Source organism: Lucilia cuprina, chromosome 4 (assembly GCF_022045245.1).
Source record: "Lucilia cuprina isolate Lc7/37 chromosome 4, ASM2204524v1, whole genome shotgun sequence".
Taxonomy (NCBI): Eukaryota; Metazoa; Arthropoda; class Insecta; order Diptera; family Calliphoridae; genus Lucilia; species Lucilia cuprina.
The window spans coordinates 69365446-69393217 of NC_060952.1; the positions used below are offsets into that span (position 1 = coordinate 69365446).

General features: G+C 28.1%; 1 protein-coding gene across 2 annotated transcripts; it reads right to left on the reverse strand.

Annotated features, from left to right (window-relative positions):
* Positions 1-19: 19 nt before the first annotated feature.
* Positions 20-23703, reverse strand: LOC124419546. Of its 2 annotated transcripts, XM_046949515.1 has the most exons (7): positions 23539-23703; positions 22387-22530; positions 21851-22111; positions 19666-20115; positions 11876-12216; positions 9164-9443; positions 20-1206 (listed from the first exon to the last, which is right to left on the reverse strand). In XM_046949515.1, the coding sequence occupies exons 1-7, from the start codon at positions 23666-23668 to the stop codon at positions 896-898; spliced, it is 1917 nt and encodes a 638-aa protein (XP_046805471.1). In that variant the 5' UTR covers positions 23669-23703; the 3' UTR covers positions 20-895. The 2 variants fall into 2 exon arrangements, with proteins under 2 accessions (XP_046805471.1, XP_046805472.1); XM_046949516.1 differs by lacking the exon at positions 19666-20115.
* Positions 23704-27772: the final 4069 nt, after the last annotated feature.

Sequence of the window (27772 nt, forward strand, 5' to 3'; positions counted from 1 at the left end):
ACAGTATATTATGATACAATTGTTGCTTTGATGTCGTTTCTTTATTATAGTTTAGGAGATAGATGGAAAAATTGATTACATTTCCTTAATAGACTTACATATAAAATAAGTATTTCTCATTTAATACATATTAATTGTAATTAATAAAAAATCTACTCGTATGTTTGTATTTGTTTTTGTAAAACCGTTAATTACTATAAAGTCACTAACTTTGTTTCAAACAAGTCTTACAGTACTACTAGTACTTACAACATAAGAGTACTTAACTTAACAATACATAGATACAATTGTTTTAAGATACATACAAATGTACATATGTACATATCTATGTGTAAACTTATAATTTTTTTTAAGTACTACATACTTAATCCGCAGAGGATTAAAACTTGCTAAATTTCTTAATAAAAAATGTTTATGTACATATTTAGAAAAAAATGATATTTATACTATATAATAATCTAATAAACTATTTTTGGTATAAAAATTTCTAGAAACAATTACTTCTATCTTGATTTGTTTGTGACTTTTCATCACCACTTACATTAGCTACATTGTGAGTTTGCGATGTAGGTTGCCGCTGGGGCGAATTATGTAGTTGGCTTTGTTGTATGTCATCATTGTTTGTCGATTTTAATGTATGTCGTGGACCCATAAATGTTTGGGCTGAATTCGGATTTGGTGAAGAAGTCACGGTTATAGATGGTATTTCTGGTATCATGGTACCTTTTAATGATGCCGTACCAGTAGGTGTACCCGTGCGACTATTACAAGTTGCTTGGGCCGGTGAACCCGTCATCGAACCCATAGTAGCTGTTAGGGGCATCATGTTTAAATTCATTTGTGCTGGTCTCACGGCAATTGCAATTGGTAACGAAGCTTTACGATTTAATGAATGTCATCCGTAAAAGTATTGTGTATTATCTGCTGACACTCCTCGGTTAAGATGTCGGGGTATTGTGGTGTCATAGTATACACTGGATGATGTTGGTACTCCTACCATTGAATGTGTACCTGTATTTCCGCCCACTAAAGAAGACTGAGTAGTGTTCATCATTCCCATACTTGTTGGTATTAATTGCCTTCGTAATGTTCCTGTATGTGAATGATGATGCCCTGGGACCATTATCGTTCCACTTAAATATGAAGGACCTCCCATATTTTGATTGGATGCTGTATTTAAAATTGAAGGTGTAAGGATGTGGGGACCTAAAAGAATATGAACAAATTGAATTTGTAAAATTTTTATTTTTTGTAATTAATATTATTTAATTGTTTTAATGATATTGAAAATACAAAATATTGAAAACAACAAAACATTTTTAATTATATTTTCAATGTATTTAGAAGAAAGAAAATATTGTTTCGAAAATTGAGAAATAGACAGTTATGTTTCAATTCAAAACAAATGAGAAGTTATAGTCGGGCGAGGCCGACCATATAATAACCTACACCTGTATACGAATAAAATGTAATTTAGTTTTCATAATAAAGCATTTAAGTTGAATTGCACCTTGCCTCAGATGTACATAAGCCATTTTTAATAAAACTGTGGATATTTAAGTAAAATGTTGATAGGGGCTTTTTATAGGGGCTAGGGTCAAATGAGACCCTATAATTAGAAAGTTAATGAGGGTCATCAAGGCTAGTATAGAACTTGGTTATGCCGCTTTATGTCGAGATAAGAGTATATTAAACATAATCATGAAGATCATGTGCCAAATTTCATTAAATTATCTCCAAAATTGCGCCCTGTAGTTTTATTACAATGTTTACATGCCCTATTCGGGTGTACAGTTGTATGGAGGCCAGGTGAAATAATGGACCGATCTTAACCTGGGGAAATAGAATATCATGTACCAAATTTCATTGATTTATCTTCAAAATTGCGACCTCTAAGTTGATGTACCAAATTTCATTGATTTATCTTCAAAATTGTGACCTGTAAGTTGATTAAGTACAAAGTTTGCATGGACGGACGGACAGAAAATTCAGAAAATTATTCTGAGCCGATTGGTATACTTTAAGCTGGGTATAGGACAAATGTGAAATTCCAAGTTACAAACATAAGCACAAGCCCAATATACCCTCCCAATAATGTGATGTAGGGTATAATTAAGACAAATCCCAGTGTTAATCTTGAATTATAAAACTGGAGTGTTTTAAAATTAATTCTTATAATGCTAGATTAAGCTATTAGCAACAGTAATTAAATAATTCTGGTATTTATTTTTTTATAAATATACAATTAATAATTCTTTAGTAAATGAGTATTCAATTATTAGTAGTATTACTTATACATAAATATAATTAAATATGTTACTATAGCAAATGTATATTATACATTCAATAAAATAACTTTTTTATATATTTACATTTACCCAATAAATATAGTGCTATATTCGGCTTTGCCGAATCTTAAATACGTTAAATATTTTTACACATTTAAAAATTGCGAAAGCTTAAATTCAATCTACTTTCAATGATAAATCATTTAGTATTTTTTTACATATCGTCCCTGTTTAAATATGACTACTATGTGAATTTTAACAAAGTTTTCAGAGTAACAAAAACCTCTTTAGTTTAGGTGATTTTTAGATATATGGCGAAGCTTTAAAAAATATGTCTCTTCGCAGATTTGTTAACTAATATAATTAATACGTATTATGAAAAATAATAGAAATTTTATCGCGCTTTAGCATAATTCAAAAAACTCCACTTTTTGAAAAGCATTTTTTATATTAGAAGTTTTCCCCATTTTATGCGCAGAGTTTAAGATTTCTTTCAAAATATGGGTTAAGAGAATTTATACGATATATGTGACTAATATAATACTATGTAGCGGATGTTAGCATTGCATCCATATTTTGCATCAGCGATATTTACCTGTGATCTTTACACACTGTCTAAAATAAGAATTTAACGAAATAAAATTAAAACTAATGTTCCGTTTTATCCAGAAAATCTAAATAAAGATCTAAAATTCGCGGTCCTAATTATGTAGTGGAAGTCAAAGGTCGTGAATATGACCTGTTTCAGACTATGCATTTTGAGGTAGGGACACCAGTCATGCTTTACGAACTTGTTGGCAAAGAGTCTTGCAAAACAGGCACGAAATGTAATTTTTTCGGCATTGCTTTTGTCACACGTTCGTAATATTGGTAGTTGCTTTCTATTCTGCTATCACAGCATAAAGATCGTGTGCGTTTACAATCACACAAGTGTGACTTCTAATGATTTATTTTTTTTATATATTTTTTTTTTTATCCAAAAGTTATTGATTTCTTTCATATGTTAGCTCATTAAACAGACTATTATACAGAGATTTTTCAATATAATAAACGCTTATAAGGTCAATTTCTGAAGAAAAGGTTAAATTGAGCCGACAATTTAGCCACCGCCGATATTTTCTATAATATGCCGCCGCCGACCTAAAATGGTTACGCCGCTGCCGCCGATCATTTTGCATCGGCTTGTATCTCTGCTTTGCATAATTGTCAAGGACCTAAGTCCCCTGTCAAAGACCTAACTGTTGAGAATGTATTAGTAGAATCACAAAAATAAACACAGTTTTTCAAAAGGTACTAAATAAAAAATGTATTTTTTGTTACGTTATTCTTTGTGTGTTATTAATGAAATTTTATATGGCAGTGAATGAAAGTATTAGTTATTTATTGTTTTGAAAAGATATTTTATCTCATAACGTATTATAAAAACGTCTTTTTGTTATTTTTTTTGTTGAATTAAAAAAAAAGTATGTAAAATACTTTTTTAATTTTCAATACTAAAATGTACAGCCAAAGAATAAATAAGAAATGAAACTGTTGTCAAAAGTACCTAAGTCTACTGTCATCCGGTACCTAACTCTAAGAATGTATTAGTAGAATTCTCAAGTCAGCATAGTTGCAAAAAATAGTATTGAAAAATATTGAAAAAAATTATTTCATTTCAATTTATACTTTGAAAGGTTTCTTAAGATATTTTGCACATATTTTATCTATAAACATTTTAAAAAAACATGTCTATTTGTTTTTTAATCTATAATATTGAAAAATAAATTATTTATTTGAAATATCTTTTTCGTTTACCATACGGAAATTTACAACATTGTTTTTTTAGTTTTAATTTCAAACAACAAAAATTCAATGCCAAAAAACAAAAAATATTTTTTTTTTTTCGTTTGTAAAAAATATATTATTTTCGGGCTATTAAATGTGTTTAAATTGTGCAAAGAAATTATAAAATATAATGTTAAGTGATCAACAATATTTCAAAGTGCTATTATCCTCAAATTTTCGCGAAAAAGTTTAGGGAGAGAGAATACAATTTTTACGTATTTTTACGTATGTGTTGGATTTACACAGCACTCGTCTGTGAGAAGAGCGTAATGTTATTGTTGTAAAAAAATGACAGCGTTTCACTTCTTGTTTATTCTTTGTGTACAGCTTTTCATTTTTCAATTTTAATTAAAATAAAATGTCAAAGAATAAAAAATATTTTTTTGTTCGTTTGTAAAATATAAATTATTTTCGGGGTTTTAAATAAATGAAAAGTGTTGAAGAAAATAATAAACATTAAGTTTAAGTGATAAGAAAAACTAATAAGTGGTAATATCCTCGCAAATTTGTGAAGAAAATTTGATGTTTAGTGAGTGCGTTTAGTTCTCATAAGTTTGTTTTATTTTCTCAGAGCTTGTCTGTGTGAAGACAATAAAAATGCTTCTTTGAAAACCCCTTCAGTTTCGCCTATATGTACTACTATATGGTAAGTACTTTAAATAAAGAGTATATGTACTTTAAATAAAAAGTTCCTATAAAAATATTGAAGGAAGTACGGATAAGATTTGATCGTCCTAGAAAGTGATTTTAAATTGATCAGTGCACCAAAAGGTGAATATGGACCCATTATTAACGGTATCAGATTAACTACTGTAAATAAAATAATATTATGGTGGTTTTAAAATTTAAATCAATATAATTTTAAACACATATGACTTTTTGCTAAATCCCAAACCAATAAAGATATCGATAAATGCTTTTGTGCACATAAGTACTACCAGTAAAGGATCAAATTGCAATAATAAAAAAAAATCGAAAAATTTAACATAGTACTAAACAAAGCATAACAAGTAGTCCGACTCTCATATACAGGAAATTACTCTCTCACATCTACGAGTGTCGTGTGAATTCGACTCTCTTGTGAGAAATTTAAACTTGTCAAAACACTCAAATGTTTAACTTACTTTTTTGGCCACTTTAAAGGATTTAACGCGAAATTACGGTTGTGCACACAAAATGTATAATTATTGACATTTCATTTTTGTTGTTGTTGAATTTTAATTTACAAACAGAGTTTCAATTTTTGGTATTGAAAATTCGAACAAATTTAAAATTGTAACTTTTTTATAAAACTCTGTATGTTTAGAATGCACCAATACATATACATTTTTGTTACTAACACATATTTAGAGTTAGGTACTTTTCACTAACACATGCTTAGAGTTAGGTACTGCTGTCAAAAAGTCAAAATTCATAGAGTTATCTTTAGTAGTTTCTTACGAATTAAAACAAAATATATATTTTTTGCCTGAAAGTTTATTTGATTTGGCTGCTTTTTATTATCAAATGGCTGGGGAAATGTTTGTAGATTTCCTTTAATCAGACAGACAAACCGACATAGCTAGTAGACTCAGAATTTCATAAGAACCCAAAATATACTTAGATGTAAGTTTCTTAGCCTTATACACCGAATGATAAACTTTTACAAATATAGAACTAATGGTGGTTGTATAACTGTTTATTGGGTTTTCAATACTTACATAAATATGTATGGATTATATAAAAAACTTGTTGACAAATATACTATTATTTAAATATGCATGATATATGTATGTATATATGTGACATTCATATATTTGCAATAAAATGACTTTATAACTGACAATAATAAACGATCAACAATTAATAGTTATGCCATCGTAATTAAATATGCGAGATTACAGTTCTACAGTTATAAATATAATTAATGAGTTATAGGGTCGTCGAAAAATGGTACAAAAGTTTTATCATTAACCCTTTAGGTGTGACGGTACTTTTTTGATTATAAACTGTTTAACCTATATAACAAAAACCACGAACCTTGTTAAGTTTCAAAATTTTTCAGTAAATAACATTAATTTGTTGGAGTTATATTAAATTCCAAAAGCAAATGGAATGAGATGAGAAAAATTAATCTTTTTGCCAATATGTTTGCATTTTTATTACATTATCTTAAAGAGAATATTGATATTTTAAAGCCTGTTATGTAATTTATAAAAGATCGCAATATAAGTGTGCATTATAGATAATAGTATACATTTACATGAAAAATTTTAAAATAATTTTGGTAAAAAAAACGTGCAAATACTTTTTGGAAATTGCTTTCGGTGCTGTAAGTTTTTTCACCAAATTGACTTAAAAAGCAAGTAAGAGTTTTATATTCGGATGTGCCGAATCTTATATACCCTTCACCATGATGTGTTAAAAAACAGACAGCACAGATTTTATTACAAAAAATCAAAAATACCACTTGTTAAACGGTAAGGATTTTCAGGGCTCCTCATACATAATTACATGTTACTAGGTTCAATATTATAGAAAATTCAAAAAATGCCTTTTAAAGACTAAAAAAGTGCCAAAAATTCACATTTTATTCATTCTAACTTAGTTTCTTATTTCTTAGTTCAATATTGTAGAAATTTCAAAAAGTACCTTTTGAAGAACAAAAAAGTACCAAAAAGTCCCTTGTATGGGTTCTCACTTAATCCAAATTCTACATACTTAATTTCATGTTTCTAAGTTTAATATAATAGTTAGTTTAAATATCCAAAAAATTCTCAATTTCTATAGTTTGACAAATTTACTTCAAATTATTTTATATTGAGTTCTTGTAACATATTTTATATTATCGCTAGTAAATACAAATTTATTTATCCACTATATTACAATTGCAAATTATATATTAATCTAATTTAGCAAGCATGAGCATACGGCCGTTCAAGTGAAGCAAATCAGAATTTATGGTAGAACCGAACCCAAAACAATCATACCGTTAGGATAGTACAATACCAACTGGTTTCGTTTTTAAATCGAATATTGATCAATAGGTAAAACGTCCATTTATCTATTCCAAAACATATTAATTTTTAATTTTATTAACGTTTTCTTAGAATATTGTAAATATGTTTCCATGTTGTTTTAAATAACATTGTGACATTTAGTTAGCCGTTTAAATGGCATTTTTGATTTTCATAAAAAAATTCCTTTTTTTGGAAACCATATATTTAGCTTTTATGGTTTAAATAAAATATTATTTAAAAAAGTATTCAAGTTATATTGGGCCATGCTGAATCTTATACCCACCATAAAATTTTGTGCCGTAAAACTAAAGAACATTTTGGAGATAGGGAGAGGTTTGTTGCTATAAAACTTGTTTATGATAAATTTCAGCACTACATTGCCAGTTGTTAGATTTAAAGTAATTTTTAGTATTTTTTAAGAAGATCGGATCAGTTATGAACCAATCTTCTTAAGGGGACCTTATATGGGGGTTGGAGTCATTATTAATCCATCGTTATAAAATTTGGTAGACAAATTTTGGTTTGTATTAAACATATTTGCAGTTAAGGCAGTAGTTGAAAGTAATTTTATGAGGGGAACTTATATGGCGGATAAGGTCAATTATGTACCGATTCTTATAAAATTTAACAAAGAGATTTAGGTTCTTATAGTATTGACCGATTCTTTAAAATTACTTCTGTGTATGTATATTATATTTCGCACTTTTAAGCTTTATTTTCGTTATATTTTCAAGAAAATGTTTGCTAGTTTATTTTTTCCCACTTTGAATGTCCACATTTCTCAGGTGTCTTTTTAAATTGCCAAAACAATTCTCACGTAGTAAAATTTCATGTGATTGGTATATGACTATTTTATTACAAGAATAATTTTTGAACATTGTTTTTGTTTTTGTCGTAATCTCATTTCGAGTAAAAATATTCTCTTTTTTTCTGATTTCATATAGAACTTTTATTAAAATCATAGGATTCGAAAAATAAAACATGACATAAAGATGGATTATACATATACCCAACTTCCTAAATTTACGAAACTCATTTGACGTTGGGTACCTGTTGCTTTTTGTGTGCTTCTTATGTTCGAAAACAAAAAAGGATACTCAATATATTTGACATATATTTTATTATCCGTTTTATGGACCCTTTAACTTATTTTGGCTATAATTTTTTTTAAAAAGTTGAATTTGAAAATCATATGCTACATTCTTGCAATTAGTTGAGTTTCCCTGTAGTTCTGGATGGTGGTCCGAACTAGTGAGCTAAGCTGTAATTTTGTCAAAAAGAAATACATTGAGTTGTTGTAAAATTTTTAAACTAAAACAAAAATGTCTAATACATTATGCCAAAGCTCACTCACTTGATATTATATAAAATATCCTTTTACTCAGCTCAACAAATGTTTACTTCAAGATAAAAATGTTGACCGACTGTAACTTAGAATGTACTAAAGATTATTTTTTGTAGCAACAACTTTACTTTTTTCATACAACCGGACCACCTTAGTGCATATACATACATATACAAAACAGCAACAAAAAATAAAAGTTCATAAATAATAAAGAGCTTGTTTCCTTTCTCAAGTGATACTAAAGATGTACAAATTTATGAAAAAAAATCATAAATTTTGCGTACATGTGTTTCAGTGTTTTTTTTTTCTCGTACCTAAAGTTTTTTATAGATTTTTATTTTATTGTTTACAGCAATTTATTTTTGTTTTGGCCTGGGTACATACATAAATCCATATACAAGTACTTGTAAAATTGTTGGTAGTATCCAATAAATAGATATTTATATTAGGGGTATAACTAACGTAATAAGGTTTTATAAAACGACATTTTTTTAAATTTTATTGAACATTTGGAGTGTCTCTAGGTGGAAGTGGTCTTAAAATATAATTTAAAGTAAAAATTTAAGCATTTTGCATTCAAAATTTGCAAAATGTTAATATGTTATATCCCTAATATACATACATACTTACTGAAATAAAAATAATTTATTTACATAGAGTAGCATGGATGATATCGTTATTAGTCGCTGAACTCTATTACTTACCCATTGTCATTGTCCCACTAACGGATGGCGAACAGACTCCCATGCTGGTGTAAAGTGAGCCAGGTGGAGGTGGCGTTGTTTGTCTACTTCCGACCACTGTTGGACAGCCTATTGGCTTGCCACTGCTGTTATTGCTATTGTGTCCTGCGGGCATCATTAAACTATTGTGTTGAGATGTTGAAGGCATGAGCATCGTTGTTGCTGTGCCATAATTTGTAGATGAATGGTCGCCCAATGAGCCGTATGTACAATTTGGTATTGGGGCATATGTCATGTAGGTCTAAGAGAAAAAGAGATAAAGTACAAATTATGATAACAACAACAAATTAATAACAATGTTAATACAGATTATCGCAAATTGTTAACTAGTATTTAATTTCTGCAGTATTTTTGCGTGGATAAATTTAAAATTTTTAAACATTAGATTAATTTTCGTATGTTTTACTCGTTATAATTTAAATTAATTAATAGAATTTAAACAAAATACAAATGTTGTAAATACGTATTAGATACATTTTTAATTATTTTCATAAGAAAAAATTATTGAATGAAATTCAAATCAAAGCAAACGAATTAGGCAGAAATTAATTTCAATTCATTTCTAATTCAAATTAATTTGTAAAAATTAAATGCAATTCGTTTTTAATTCAAATGTTTCTGTAAAATGAATTACAATTAGTTTGAATGTGCATTAGTTAAATGATATCTATAAAGCGTAAGGAAAATTTTCTGCCAGCTTATCTTCCCGTATACATATAATATAATACAATTTATCAGCATTATAAAATCTTACCTTAGGTTATTGGCAAGTTGTAAAAATGAGCTTAAATAGCCGATAGACAAAAAACTTACAAAAAACAATTCAATTCCAATTAGTTGGAAGTGTTTTGCTAATTCTTTTTTGTTCATTTGAATTAATTCATGGTCATTTCAATTCTATTCAAATGAATTGGAAACAAAATGCATTTTATTTGTGGAAAGGAATTAATTAAAAATTTGCAAATTGAAAACATCAATTTTTCATTTATATCTCTGGCATAAAGTTTGAACATACAAGATCAATCAAAAATCGTTGTAATTGACCAATAAAAATTAAAATTTTTGAATTAAATATTGTTATAAATAGACTTACTGCCGATTTCTATAAATGGAAAAGAACAGTTTAATTCTTAAAAATAAGTTCAACACGACCAAAAAATTTAAATTATTTCAAATAGACGAGAAGCCACGCCTACATACAAAATTAGTATTAAAATCGGATGTTAGAAGTTAGAATAGTCAAAATTTGCGCGAAAAACGTTAACATTCATTTAAACATTTTGGGTAGTAGATTGGCCGACTACTAATGGGGAACGTCGCACCTCGCATATGAATTCAAAACATAAATTTGTTTATATGGGAAAATTATAGAGTAAAGGTTGAACGAAGAACTTCAATATTCTTCCTAACATTTGGAGGTGAGTGAGCAGACTTTCATTAGAGGGCATCGGAACCACCCATATGGATTAAATACAAAAAATTCGTATATCTAAGAAACCATTAGAGCCAAAATCCTAAAATTTTGCCAGAAATTTGACACCCATGTGGACTTTGTGTAAGAAATATGGATTAAATATACAAATTCGTTTATCTATGAAACCAATAGACCTAAAATCATAAAGTTTTGTACAAAGAAATTTAGAAGGCTATTTTATAAATTCCTTGCCCTCACTTCACTTAAATTTTCATATAATTTGTTTTTGTGTTTTCAAAAATTTGTAAGAAAATATACAAAAACTTTGACATTTGATGAAAAATGGTCGGACTTTCGCTGGTGAGCTTCACACTTTCTATATAAATAAAATTTATAGGTTACATTCAAATTTAAATTAACTTTTATTATTATTATCTTTTCATTGCGTGACAAATGAAAAGTAGGCTTTTTCATTTATAATGTTTTTAGGTTAGAAAGCACGATCGGTATATCTAGTATTTTATAAATATCAAAAGAGATAACCCATAAATACAAATGTATTTTTAATTTCTAAAGGAGTTATACACACATATTTTAAATTTTAGCTCATTCGTATCAATTGGAATTTTTACCATAGATACCCGAGGTGACAAACTTCGAGGTGCTACCCACTGGCCCTAATTCCGTCTACGACCACCTGCAACTATTGATTAACTTAAAAATACACATGCTCCACGATTTTCAGAAATAAAATCAGTACCTTTTGGTTGCTGTTTAAAAGTTATTGTAATGTCGTTCCTAAAATTTTTGAAATTTGTAAGTTAAAATCTCACAGGATTTTGAAAAATAAGATTCATTTTTTTATTAACTAAAAATCAAAAATTCCTGACTTAACTTTAACTCATATTTAACGAGGTTTCCCAAGTGCTTGCAATACTTATGGCAAACAGCAACGTAACAAATTGATTAAATTGTTTTGTACACTTCAACACAAGAAACATACAATTCAACTGCGGAAATAAATATGGATTGTAAACATTTCTTGAATCCGTCAGTTAAAACAATTATGCAAATCGTTTAAAACATTATAGGAATTTCGAATTGCAACATTTGTCAGAATTGTGTAAGTAGAGAAGAGCAATGCAGAAATAAATATAAGAAATGTCACATTTCATTTCAAAAGTTTGCCCAAAATAAAAGTTTTAACTACAGGACATGAAACAAAAGAGAATATGAACAAAAGAAATAAGTTTATTTACCTCATTTCTCGTTGAAAGACTTGGCACTGGCATTGGACTAGTCAAGTCAATGTCAGCATCAATGTCAGATATATCATCTGCAAAGGAGCCGCTTAATTGTGTTTCACGTGCTGTTGGCTCATGTTGAAATTTATTATTATCACCAGCACCACCACCAATACCGCCGGTGCTACCCATTTTATCACTGCTATTTTTCTCGTTGTTACTACAGCTCGATAGACTATTTTTGCGGCAAGAACGCCTTCGCTGGAGGGTCAGACGACCAATTACCAGAGTCAGACTCAGCAACATGCCAACAGCGACAGATATGATTAAATACAGATAGAATTGTTCTTGATTTTCTATAAAAATAAGAAAAGGAAAAAGCTCATAAATACAAAGCAAATAATTAAACAATACAAAAAATATTTAAACATGATAAATGAAAACAATAAAAATAATAAATGTTTATTTGAAAAATAGTTCATATTGGTAAATAAAATACAAATAATGTGGTTTTACATTTTATCATACTATATTTAGATAACTTTTTTGTATATATTATTTTTTACAACAAGACAATATCTTAGTCAAGTATTGTAAGCCAATTGTATTTTGTTTTATCTTATTCATACTCCTTAGACATTTTTTATACTCTGGGAAAAATATAGAATAACATACCTACATACATACATACATACATACATACATACATACATACATACATACATACATACATACATATATATTTTCCAATATTTTGATTTCATGTTTTTATGAATATTATTTTTTGTTTTGCTTGTAAATATAAAATAAATATTCATCTTGTGAATTGGTTGGACACAAACCACATCCTTGTAAATTTAGCAAATGTAATCGAATACAAAATCTATCAATTTGTCTTTAAGTGGGAGCAAATTTAACAAGAAAAAGTACCTTTAAATTTGATAATACATATTCTGCCTACACTACTATAAAATGGAGAGTGTCATAACTTCATAAGACGTATAAATATGGATCACATTTCCATTTAGAAATCGATTGTCCGTCTATTTCAAAAATATCTCAGTGATATGTCATTTTCTGAAGGGGAGTCTGTATGGGGCTAGGGTCAAATGATACTCGATCACAATAAAAATTAGTATTGTTATTTATTGTTCTATAAAACAAATTTTTGCTGATTTTTGTTGACATTATAAAACATTTAACGTAATTATGAGCCTAATGGCCCTATTCGGGGGGTACGGTTGTATGGGGGCTAGGAGAAATAATGAACCGATTTCAATCATTTTCAATAACGATCGTCCTTTAACCAAAAAAAGACTTGTGTACAATTTTAAGGGGATCGTGTGACAGAAATCGATTGAAAAGTGTAAAAAGTGTGTTACATCTTATATGTACAATTATATTCTCGTGAATAATTTTTAGCAAAGCCGCCAAAGTTATAACGGTTTAAAGTTAAAATAGATTCCAAAAATTGCGTTTTTTCCTAATACTCTAAAATATAATCATGGATATAACTCGCAACGAAGGACCAAAAATACAAATTAAATATAGCCAAATATTTTAAATATTCGTGGATAAATTCGCCTTTTAGGAATTTTTCCAACATCTTTAAAATACATTTTTTTTGCATACAAATTATATTCAATTATTGTGCATATAGAAATGTAAATAAAAATTAATGTTTATTAGACAAACAAATAAAGTGTTTATATGCACATTTTAAATTACTTATTGAAATTAGTATTTCAAAAATCAAGATATCAACTGTAGTCGCAAATTATTTTCTTAAAAAAAAACTATTTCATTTTATTATTTCGGAATTTGCTGAACATAAAATTTGTTCATTCATATCTAAAAAAAACTCATTTTTTTGAAATTAGTCCATCTCACGACCGTCCATCTGTAAAGCAACGTTCACACCTTTAAATACATATTTATTTGCACAACCATTCTATACATATCTTTGACGACATCATTTTAGAACGCCTTTATAGTATTAATACAAATTATATTTGAAAAGGGCATAAGTTCAAAAATTTAACCTCCGAATTAAAATCCGAATAACATCATTGCTTGTTTAATAAAATTAAATATTATGAAAATTACATGTATTTTTATCTATTAACTTATATTTAAAAATTACTAGTAACATAGAAAATTATTTAGTTTTAAGAACTTTATATCAAATAGCAAAGAATAAATAAGAAGTGAAACGCTGTCAAAAAGTACCTAAGTCTACTGTCAGTCGGTACCTAACTCTAAGAATGTATTAGTAGAATTCTCAAGCCAACATAGTTGCAAAAAATCGGATTTAAAAATTTAAAAAAAATATTTCATTTGAATTTATATTTTAGAAGTTTTCTTTAAATATTTTGCAACATAACTTATTTATAAACATTATATATGAACGTATCTTTGCTTTTTAATCTGCAATATTAAAATAATAATTAAGTTAGTTGAAATATTTTTTTCTTGTACCATACGAAAATTTACAACATTGTTCTTTTTTCGTTTTAATTTCAACAACAAAAATTAAATGTCAAAAAAATAAAAAATATTTTTTTTCGTTTGTAAAAAATTAAATCTTTTCGGGCTATTAAATATATCTAAAGTGTGCAAAAAAATAATAAAATATAACGTTAAGTGATAAAAAATATTTTCAAGTTCTATAAGCCACGAATTTTCGCGACAAAGTTTTGAAGTTTGGAGAGAGAGTAAGTTTCTTACATATGTGTTACACAGAACTCGTCTGTGAGAAGAGCGTAACGTTGTTGTTGTAAAAAAATGACAGCGTTTCACTTCTTAGTGTTCAGTGTCAAATAGCATTAGCATAGTATACGTTCGTTGCTATTATTTCATTACACTGTGGTTGAATAATTAATTTTTATACCCACCATCAAATACGACAGTGGTTTTGTCATATCGTTTCTAACCCATCGAATTATTGATCATAGACCCACAAAAGATATTCTGGGTCCTTATTAAATTCGATCTAGCAATGTCTGTCTGTCTCTATGTCTTTTGAAAGCACGATAGAATCCAAACGGAAAAAGCTAGAGAGTTAAATTTACACAAATCTTTCTTATAGGTAAGGTTTATTTTCTTTGAAAATGGGCAATATCGGTTCACGTTTTTACATAGTCTCCGAAATACAGCCTCAACAGTGATACATACTTTAAAAATGCGAGTTTAGCAAATAAATTCAACATAAATAAGTCTTATATGAGTCAAATTCTCTGTTACAAATTTTATGAGGGTCGTTCCATAATTGACCCTACCTTTCATATGTGGTCCTCTCCAAAAAATGACATTAACGCCCATTACTGACTTAGCGCTGAAATTCGATACAAGTAAATTACATAGGGGCAGAAATCTATTTACCTAATTTTATGAAGATCGGTCCATAATTAACTCTAACTTATTTATATTTTAATTGTTTGTGACTTCGAAAATTAATGTTTTTGGAAAAAAAATTCAGTTAAAAAATGCTATCAAGCCTGTTGTGCATTCCTTATCGTGAAAAAAGGAAAATCAGTTTCCTGAACGTAATTTCTAAGAATCTTCCAATCAGTGTTAGTCAGGAATGTTATTTCCGGAATAACATCACTTCCACGATACTTGGATCTAACTTCGACAAATGACTGGCAGTAGCAAAAAAAGTGATCGATTTCACTGTCCTCTCCACATGCTCAACATTCGAATGAATCCGCACGTCCAATATTGCATAAATGTCCTTGTAATCGTGTGTATCCACTCAGAATACGTACCATCATACTAACTTCAGACTTGCTCATTTTGAGGTGATTTTCGTCTTGCTCTCATCAGGGAAACCCCATAGGATTTTCGTGGTTCTACCCACTGTTTCATTATTCCAAGAGGCCTTATGAGATTCTCTCATTCATAGTTTTAGTTTAGCTCTTGTTGCGTCGAATGGTTTTGCGTTTGTCAGGTTAACTGCCTCGAGCTGTGGGCTGGTACCCATAAGATATAAACCTAACATCTGGGAGAGTATTAAGTTAAAGTTTTCTTACAATTAAATACGGTCTTAGATTTAGTTCTATCACCTGATATCGCCCTAATTGCCTTGTGCCTTTTGGTAAATATATTAAGCACTTACTTTCTTAAATATGTTTCAATGGGTGGAATATCTAGCCTTGGTTAAAGAAGTACACATGGCACCACTTATACCCAAGCAGCATGTACGCTGAACTCCCTGTAGAAGTTTGATATTGCACTTTACGTCTAAAGCAGTCCTTCAGATTATTGAAGCAGAAGCTTGAATTTATCGAATTAAACTTTTATAAAGCCAATTTGTCATAGTAGTACTAAGACCCCATTTCATGCCTTATATCGCCCATCTCCCATGTGCCTTGTTAATCCTATCCTCTATGTGGTATCATTTTAATTCCGGTCAAGGATTACACTTAAGTACTTAACTTTGTCTGTTACTGGTATCTTCTTGCCAGGAAGCAAGGTTCAGTATACAATGAATCAATTAAATAATTTGCCTATGTAAAATTTTATAAATTTTAAGAAAAAACTTTATCTGAACAACAATTTTTAGCAAAATAAAGCAATTTGTTTGTTGTATTTTTTAAAGAATATTTTATATTTTAATTTTCTACCATAAAATGTAAAATTGTTATATTAATTAACGAGATTTTTGATAAAATGTGAACGTATTGTTAATTTTTTGGGTCAATAACGTATTTTGCTTTTTTAGGTTTTTTGTTCATTTTTTTAATATTGCTGCATTATTTTCTAAAATTTAATATTTTTATTACTCCTATATATTAGAATAACATTTTTTAGATATTTTAGTAGTGGTACAAATAAATTTGGACATTTCTTAACCGATTTATTATCCTATATACATATCAGAATGTATCAATATTTGACTTAACATGAAATATATCATTTCTTTAATTAAATTTCGAAAATAATAAGTAATTTTGAATTGGATACATGATATATTAGATAATCAATGGATTTGGACCTAGAAAAAATGTTTTGTGAGGTATAAATCTATATATTATAACAAAAATAATCCGGGTTTTTGGTCATTTTGGGGACATCACCATATGCCACTATAGAACTATTAAATGCTAAAATCTTGATTTTCAACCTCATATTTTTAATTCTTTATTTTATGAATAAGATACAGTAGGCGTATTTGGATCTGGATAGTTATTTTTGATTTGGGTTCTAAATATATATGAGTATATGTATTAGGTGAAAAATATTGCTTTTGTTGACGTAACGGTATGATAACCACCTCTATTTTAAAATATCTAAATTATGTATTTTTCCTGTACTACACGACAGTTCACTTTACATTGGTTCCAAGCAACCTAAGGTCTGTTTAGAGGTCTAAATTTAAACACAGTATTCCTCCTAGTTCATATATAGATTTTGAAAAAGATAAGTCAGGAGTTCAATAGTTTTCCTTGGATTCAAGGAAAACTATTTGATTTTGAGATTTTGAAAGAGCACTCAGTGCATTTTTTTCTAATAATTCTTTGGATCATTTCATCTATTACTCTATTTTATATTTTTTAATGTTATTGATTAAACATTTCATAATTATATTTTATTGATTTACACTTGTTCTAGAAATCTTAACTAATTTTTTATATCGGAATTCCCTCATTATTATCCATTTTACACAATCTCTATTTTAATTTTGAAAACATATATTTACTTTTTACCTGTTTTTTCGAATTTTATTTATGAATAAAAAACAAAATTCTCTTAAAAAAATGTAGTCAAAAACTTAGTTGATTCACTGTACGTAGAAAATTTTGCCTTTCTTGTGAAAAGACAGATCTCCGTTCAAGGCTGTATCCTAAGCTCTTCTAAACAAGTAATTTGGATTCTTTCTCTTTAAAAGTATTACCCCATCGTCTGTATAGCAGACAGGGGTAAGTCCTTTCTCACTTAAGGTTATTAGAAGGCTATTAATCATGCTAACCCTGAGTAAAGGTGACAAAATGCCACCCTGTGGTATACCGCGAAATACCATTTTCCTGATAATTTCATAGTACATCCCGCAGCTTATCAATCTGCTCCTTAGCAGTTACGGAGTACCCGGTCAACATAAAACTGGTCTAGGAATAGGATAAGAGTACCAGTGTGCACGTTTTTGAAGCCGCTTTCGATGTCAATGCATACCATACCGCCAGTGTTTACAGTTTACTATCAAAGGATGAACCTATGTAGTGGACAACCCATTACATAAGCATGCTGCTTATATTTAAGGTCTTTTTCTGGTATACTTAACTTTAACCTTGGAACGGTTAAAGTAGGAAGGATGTATGTCATATCGGTTGATAGGACTTAGGTATCGCATAGCTAGGTTTTCCTGTTTTGGTTATAAATATAACCATTACATCCTGCCATTTAAATGGGGTATATTTTAATTTCAAGCATGCAGTAAATACTTATTTGTGACAGATGTACGAAAACCTGTTATTCGATATACTGGGTGGGAAATGAGAGTTTATTAGGTGTCTCCGCTATATACTCCAGCCTCCTGCCGTGTCATCGATCATAGATTCCGGCTTAACATGAGTTTTGGATAGGAAATTTTTTATCTTCTGTACGTCATTTACGAAAAGTTTACAGGAGTCTAGTTTGGCTTTTCGAAAGATTTTTTATATTCACCAAGTTTATTACGATAGTCAGCCCAATATACTGCGGTCTTGTTACGCCGTCAGGAACCTTCCCAAGGTTCCTGATCTCCTCGGTTACCCAGAATTCTTCCTGAGCATGCTAATATTTTGTGGTTTCAATTTTTGGGTATATTGAAGTTGTACAACGCGTTATTAAAATGTCTAATTTTTCTCATTTATACATTTTACATAACCGAGGAACCGCAATTATTCTATGCCAAAACACTGCAAATTTTGAAAAATTTGTTCAAAAAACAACTTTTAATTACGGACTATAGTCATTTCACAAGTGTATATAGTCTATATTAAGGTATTTTCAGACTACAATACTGAATATTAATACTTGTCAGAAAATCATGTAGTATAATACAATTTCGTAGTCTAAATACAATTGGATTGATTATGACAAAAAATACTTCTGATTTTTATGACATACCGACCGTATTTTAAAGTTTTTGAAAAATTTTAAAAATTTCTAATTTTTCATATGTATCAAAGTTGTAATTAAAAAAAGTAACGTTAGAAACAATTTTCATCTGAAAAAAAATAAACAGGCAAGTAAAATAAATTAAACATAAACGAAAAATTTAAGAACACAGTTGAATTTATAAAGGTAAGAATTGATAAAGAGTATGTGTGAAATATTTATGTATTTTTCTTACAGATTTTTTGATATACCGACCAAATTCTATAATATTTTTATTATGAAATGTATTAATACTCAGTATTGTAGTCTGAAAATATCTTTAGCATTATTGACTTTCTCAGTTGTAAGTCGTTTTCAGAATGTTTAAAAAAAGAAATATTTAATGCATAAAGTTGATTTCTTCAAGAGATTTTCCGATAGGTATGTCGAATAGAGGAATGTCATGCGCGTTATTTGGAACCAAAACAATCTCCCCGTTATATGACAAACATATATTATTCATTCAGTTTATAAAACTTAATACAGTATTTGCACACAAACAAACGTTTTAATTTTAATATAATTTAAATCAAAATTATCCAATTAACATCATTAAATAGTTTTAGTAGTACTAATTATAAATGTGCAATGGAGTTTACTATGCTATGATTTATTTTAATTTTAATATTTTTTATAGTCATTGAACAAGATTTCTTGAAAGAACTCACTTTTAATATGAATAAAAGTTTTCATCCAGTTGACAAGGAAACCAATGACGACAACACGCTCTTTGATAATGTCATCATCAGTGCAATTTAAACCAATTGTACCCCAATCATCCTCCATTTGACACCTTTTGCGATAAATGTAATGATGAGAAATTGCTAATTCATCATCATCATCATCATCATCATCACTGCCATTTCCAACATCAGTTTGATAATTCTCAGAACTTGAGGTTTTCGTTGATGAGAAAATTGTTGTAGTTTCTGGAGACTCTAATTCATTACTGAAGAATATTTTTGACAGGTTGTGAATTGTGTTAATTTTATTGAATAATGATGATTCAACATCATCATTGTCAATTCTGTCATCATTATCTTCGTCATCATGGTTAACAACAACCTTGTCATTATTATACTTGTATTCATCATCATTATCACTATCATTATGATCATCTGCGAAATAGCACATATAACATAGGAAGCCATTGAGCTTTAATTTAGTTGCAATTCATTTTAAGGTATTTTAAGGAGACTTCATAGGTGAAAAAGCAAGACTAAAGGCGCATGTTGAAGTATGCAGGATATTTGTATGAATGAAAATTTTTTGTTAGAACACAAACACATGCGAATTCTAGTTACAAATGTGGTGGTTACGACGAATTGTTTATTTGTTTTTAAATATACGGGAGGAAAATGTAATGTATGTACGTAGGAAGTTTCTCGTTTCCTTTGGTACAAGTTTAATGTGTAACACATTCTAACAATGTTCATTTTACTTCCTTGTATGTAAAATTAGAAAGAGAAACCTTTTAACATTTGAAAACTTTGTTACTAATGAATATTTGACAATTAACATCTACTCATTCATTCACAGACATTCTTTTTCATTTCAGTTGTTTTTTTTAAACTTTTAACAATTCTATAAAAAACAAGATTCGTTTAGAAGAGAAAATTTTTGGAAAAATATATATAAATTAGACTTGCTCTTAAGAAATAGGAGTGTTTTCATTTATGTTGTTTATCAAATGTATAACATTTTTTGCATCTATTCAAACCTAATATGTATTCCGTTCAAAAGTAAATTATTTCTTAAGGGCTGGTTTATTATTCATGGGTGTTTAAATACCTAAATTTACAATTTGTTAAAACATAGTTAAAAATGTTATTGTTTTATACATATAGAAATTACGAGTATTTGTTTAGACATTTAAAAATTATTAAGTAAAAACTTTAAAAAAAGTTTTAATTTTAAGGTTTACAAAAAAATCGATCTCACACCGAAAATAATAGACATATCTAAAATTAAAAAAGAATGGTTTATTTAACAATAGAAGAATTAAAAACTCTATAGTTTGAATTAATATGGTTTTAGTTAATTTATAGAATTTATGGCCAAAAACTAAACTGAAATTTAAATAATACCTTTTAATAATTAATTATCTTCATTAGATTATAAAAGTGAAATCGATCAGACAAAAAACTTTAACCGAAAGAACAAATAACTTTAAATAGGCATTCTTAAATATTTTCCAACTGAAAATGATTAACTTACATTATTTTAATTATAGAATAATTGCAGTTTATTTATATTTTGGTAAACCATAATGAATGAAATCGTTTTATTAAAAAACATTTACACCCGTGTACTTTTATTTATGCTCTTACATATAGTTGTATTGTATTTTCAATGCCCTTAAAACAATCAATTAAAGCTTTTGCATTTCCTCCCTTAATGGCGTTTATTGTTATTGAAATTGTAAAAAGTTTTTGTATTTCAGATGATTTTTTCTTCTTTATATTAATTTCAATGACTCATTAACCTCAATAATCGTATTCAAAGAGTTTTTTCTGGGAAATAGTATGAACATACCCACTTGCAAACAAAAAGTTAGTCAGTCAGTCATTCAATAATTTATTACTGGCAATCAATAAATAATATTTCAATTATTAAATAACTAAATGAGAACGCGTTTAATTCTCCATATATGCATGTATGTATGAACATATATTAAGCAATGGAAATATTTGAGTTTTTAATTGAAAAATAAAGGACTGCAATACATTTTTCATTATTATATTTAATTGCAAGCAGACACTTTTAAACAATTTAAGGAGTATGAATTCATTATTAGTTATCGAACACAACAAAAATAATTAAAAATTTTAAATGAAGTTTTGCGATACTTACCCTCCAATGAGTTATCGTTGCGTGAGAGTATCGATGGCATCAGTGTTGTTGTGGGTTCGCTAGAACGCATATTGAAATCATAGGGAAAGCCAGAATTTGGTATTGCCCCTTGTAATTTAGGTGCCGGTGGTATAGCCTCGCCTTCCTTGTAAAATTGATCCTCATCATAGAGTTCATCTTGATCTAAATCCAATTCAGTTTGTTGAGGCTCATCTGGTTCCGGTGCAGTTTCATAGCGATCCTTAAGTACTTTACGCGGTACTAAAAAATGCAAAATAAATAAATGATGACGAAGAGCGAGAAAAAACTGACGATTAAATATCGTTTAAATATGAGTACACATATATAAGTAGATTTTTCATAAATAGTAAAGTAGATATGTATGTGTGTATTTATGCATATAATTTAAAATGAATATCTTTTCTTCTGTTTAATTTTTGTTCGTTTGTGTATGTATGTGTTCGTATAATTTACTCTATTTACACTTGCATGAATGTAGATTTAAATAATTTACGTATATATTACATAGTACTTACTGCAAGTATAAACGACCTTTAAATGCATGGGTATATCGTTTTTGCAGGGTCTGCCGAAAGTACCAGCATCCGCAGTTATAGAGCAACGTCGTCGCCCGTGACAAATTTGCATAACAGTCTCCGTAGCATAAGAAACCAGGCAAGCTAAATAGTTGTTGAATGAAAAACACAAAGAAGAGCAAATAAATATAAAGAGAATTAAAAAAGTAGAAAACATTATTCCATGCAACACTAACACTAACACTCACACACACCGACTAAAATGTAATTTTAACAATGACTTGATAAGAATTTTCCATCTTGTATTCTTTTCTTCTTCTTATTCATTGACTCGTACAATTATGGTGTAATATTTTACTACATATATGAATGTATGTGTGTGAGTGCGTTGATATGTCTGACTAAATTAAGGTGGCAACCTTAATTGCATATTTCTTTGTACAGATTGTACGCAGATTAGGGTGTTTTTTAAACTTTTTTAATATTGGGAATTTTTGGTTTTATCACTTTGGTTCTATCATTATTGTTACATATTAAAATTTACACTTGAAGATTCCTATTAAATGGATGATAGATTGATTAGGTTTTGTGGGTTGCGGATATCGGGTAGTGCAAGTATTGGGTAGTTAAAGAGACAAGAAAAAGTCTAGTTCATCGGCTAGGTCCTGTAGGTCTTTCTGTTTTTGAACCATCAGTGTTTATTGAGATCGTTTCTTGCCCCATTATTGGCTATCTTTTGTAGTGTGGTGTGTTATAAGGGAAGTTATATTTAGCATTGTCTTTGGAGTGGCCTGATGGGGGTAATTTATAGAGCCAGTAATTGTAAGATCTTTTTATCTTGTTTAGAATAGAAAGGCGAGTCGTATGTCCACCGCTCTCCAGCAAACAAACAACTGTATGTCAAAATAGCTCTTAAGACCGTGGTGTACATGAGTGTACGCCGGATACACTTAGAGTAGCTTAGAGTCTAAAGTTATGCCAAGATATTTGACATTCACTTATGTTTCCGTAGAAATGACGAACAAGTTAACTTATATATCATATAAATTTCAGTTGATGCTTTACATTAACCCGAAACACAATTTTTAAAAAGTTAAAAACACCCTTATAATCAAATATTTTGAATATATTGTAGTATAATCAAGTACTTACTCTGTTTAGCATTTGTGTCTGGAGCGTTTTGTGAATTGTTATGCGGGCATTGTACACTTTCGCGTTCTATGTAGCCAAAGGAAGCACTGTATATTGCAATCCTTGAATAAGGATTGCATTCAAGTGGCATTTTGTCATTTTCACAAGCTACTTTCGAACGAAACTCATCTGCAAAGATTGAAAAAAAAACGAAAATTATATAAAAAAAGAATTAAATAGAAAAATGCTAGAGAAGCCATTAGTTTCATACACTTAATTTTCTTTTCCAACTAAACAACATTTGCAACTACAAGTTTTGTTGTATAGAAGCAAAAGCATATAATATATATGTATGCACATATCTATGTAAGTTTGCGTTGAAGATGAGCAAAATAAAAAATACTAAAATAAAAAGAAAATGTCTTTATTCTCATTAAATTTCCATAACAAGTAGCAAAAAACAAAAAACTTATAATTTTCAAAGACTTTAAAGTGAAATGGGGCTTAGAGGAACCTCAGTTATCAGCGTTTAGATCCTTTTTATTTGCCAATTTTCAACTTAAATTCCGTTTCACATTTTCTTAAGTGCGATTTTATTTATTTGTATTGTTTCTCCTTGGGCAAATCCAGAAATTAAAGAAAGCAAATAAAAATAAAAAAAGTTAACATGTTTATCTCTAAAGAAGATTTTTCAATTTCCTCTTTTTCATATTAAACTGTCCACAAAATACAATTAAATAAAAATGTCAATTGTATTAAAAGTGATGTGGTGCGATTTTTATTTAATTTGTTACAATAAAGTTTTCTCATTCTATTGGTGTGGTTTGTTAAATGTAAAATTATTGTATTAAAATTGAAAACTGGAAATATTGTTTTTCCTTAGGCAATAAAAAATATCATCAACGCGCTAAATCATAAAGCCAACTATAATTTCATTTATCTTTATAAAAAATAATAACAATATTTATAATAATGTACATATATTACAAAGAAAAGAACCAAATCTTCCAAAATTTCCTGTTGAAAGATTGTGTTAGAAAGGTTATATTTTATAATTTTGAATACTCCTGGTTAATTCAACATATTTTAAAGATTTTATTCTATTGGGATAAAAAGATGATATTAAATGTTTCAAATTATTTCAACTGGTTTCAAAATATTATATTCCGTTCTGTTCCGTTAAACTAGAATATTTCCCAAACGATTTGGAGAAATTAAGAACATTAAATTCAGTTTCCCTAACGATTTGGGGCCTCAGTCTCATTTTTATAAAGTATATATATTATGATCGTTATCAAATTCTGAGTTGATTTAGTTATTTCAGTTCGTCTTTCTAAAACACTTTCATGTAAAGACGAAACTAAGTAAATCAATGAATTTCGGCAAAAAGATTCACTCGGGATATGTTATTTAGGATTTTTTTACACAGTTTTCACAAAAACTGTGCAATATAATTCCATTGAAATCACAACATTTTTGTTTCTCTATAAAAGCTTGCAAATCGGTTCACAATTTCATAAATCTCCCATACAAATATATATTCCCCGAAAATGTGTATCAATATTTTTGCCAAAATCACTTAAACGCACATAGCTCATTATATACAGAAAAAAATTAAATTCAAAATCAAACAAAAAATTCATAAAGCCAAGTATTTTTTTAGTTAAAATAGGACCTATTACAAAATTCATAAAATCAAGTACTCAAATTCGTAAATTCTTTATTGAAAAAAAATTCAGAATTTTTCCTATTAAAATATAAATATTCGCAACATTTCCAGACAATAACGCAACATTTCCAGACAATAACGCAAGTTTTTTGTATTTGTACTGAAATTTAAGCAAATGTTTTATCTGAAACAGATAAATATTTTTTCTTATTGAATCTATAATAATTTTGTTGAAAATATATATTGAATTTTAACAAAAATTTTACTAATTCTAAAAAATTAAAAATTGTAAAAAAGTAAAAAAGGTAGAATTACCCAAGCGCAACGTACTGTAACTGTAAGAAAATGTGTCAGCTGATCGTTTTTGATTAAGGAAAGACTATGAAAATGCTTACCAAAATGTAGCCGTAACGTTTCAACCTGTATAAAATAGAATTTTATAACGTTTTTAAGTGATATTTGTAGAACAGTGATGGCACTTTTGTATGTAGAATAGAACTGTGGTACAAATTTCCTTTTTTCATACTTTTTTTTATTTGTTTGCACAAATTTGAAATTTTATATTATTATGCTGAAATTTTATAAACCTTTTAAATTTTTAGGATGCATATGTGATGATTGTAATGTGTATACATAAAATTTAATAGAAAACAAACAAAATTAATTCAAACTCCAACAAATCAAAGTTAAACTGTTTAAAATACTTTCTAATTAGAATTATAGAATCAGGCGTTATCTCTGTTATCTGAAAAATATACCGATATAACGTTACTTCATATTACATAAAATTTTGTAGACAACAATTTGGGCTATTTAATGGTATAAATTTGAGAGCTCCATCTCATTAAATACAGACGTTATTTTAAAAATTTATATTTTTAAAATCATTGATTTGTATTTAAAGGTAGCTTTAAATTTTTCAATACTTTCTAAAAAAAAGTTGAAAATAATTTTAAAAACAACAGGAAAAAAACGCTTGATGAGCTAAACGCTATTACTTATACATATATATTTTTTTAATTTTGGTCCTTTTTCTACTTAACCATTTTAAAGAAAGTGCCTCTCAATAACCATCACTGTTTCGAACAGCTGATTGAATATTTATGTAATTTATTTTTGCTTTTTATAATTTTTGAATTTTTTGTAATACCTACATAAAATAGTTTTAAAGAAATAACAAAAAAGGCAAGTTATTGCTAATTAATTTACCTTTATATTAAAAAAAAACGCATAATAGCTTAAATTATTTTGTTTATTTCCAAGGCAAGCGTTACGTTTTTATATGTTCTATAAGTGCACAAACGTGGCAACGGTACGGTACGTTACAGTACGTGGACAGCAACGTTCGGATAATTCTACCTTTACATATATACACAGAAAAAATAAGCCCATTTTTTTTCTAACAATCGTTTGCTTAAATTTAATTTCGATTCTTATAAATATTTATATTTAGGTTTATAACGAATTTGTTTGAGTTTTCACACAGAAGTAAACCATTTTCTAACAAACACTTCAAACACTTTATTGAAATAAATTTAATTTTAAGTAAATACTTTTACTGATTCAATAAATGTTTTTGTTTCAGTTTTTTTTTGTCAGCATATGGAATACAACAGCATATGGAATTTGAGTACTTGATTTAACGAATTTCGTGATATGTAAAAATATACTTGGCTTTATGAATTTTTTGTTTGATTTTTAATTTCATTTTTTTCTGTGTACTTATAACAATTTTATTTCACATTCTAGAAACTACTATTTTGTACTGTGAAAATTGAAACACTTATACATTAAATGCCATAAACCAAGTAAGAATTCATTTTAGTACATTCAAAAACTTGTTTTATTGTTGTATTCCATATGCTGACAAACACTTTATTGAAATAAATTTAATTTTCAGTCAAATTTTTTTACTGATTCAATAAATGTTTTAGTTTGAGTTTTATTGAGTTTTGTATAAAACAAGTTTTTGAATGTACTAAAATGTACTGATATAATTCTTATTTGGTTTATAATGTATAATGTATAAGTGTTTCAGTTTTCTCAGTAAAAAATAGTAGTTTCCAGAATGCTAAATAAATTAGTTGTAAGTATTTAAGGACTTACAACAAATTTAATTTTATAGAATTAGTAAAATGTTTGTTAAAATTAATATTTTTTAAAAAAATTTTATAGGTTCAATAAGAAATAGTATTTTGAAAATACAATGTTTCAGATAAAAAATTTGCTTGAATTTCAGTACAAGTACAAATAACTTGCGTTATTGTTTAATTAATTAATGTTTTTCGTAAATAGTATAATATTTTAATAAGAAAAATCCTTAAATTTTTTGCATAAAGAATTTACGGATTTGAGTACTTGGTTTTACGAATTTCCTGATAGGTTCTATTTTAGTAAAGAAAAAATACTTGGCTTTATGAATTTTTTGTTTGATTTTGAATTGATTTTTTTTCTGTGTAGCTCAAAAATAACTTTTAGTCTTCTTTTTATACCCTTCACCTTCGTGAGAAGGGTATATATAAGTTTGTCATTCCGTTTGTAATTTCTATAATATAATTTTCCGACCCTATAAAGTATATATATTCT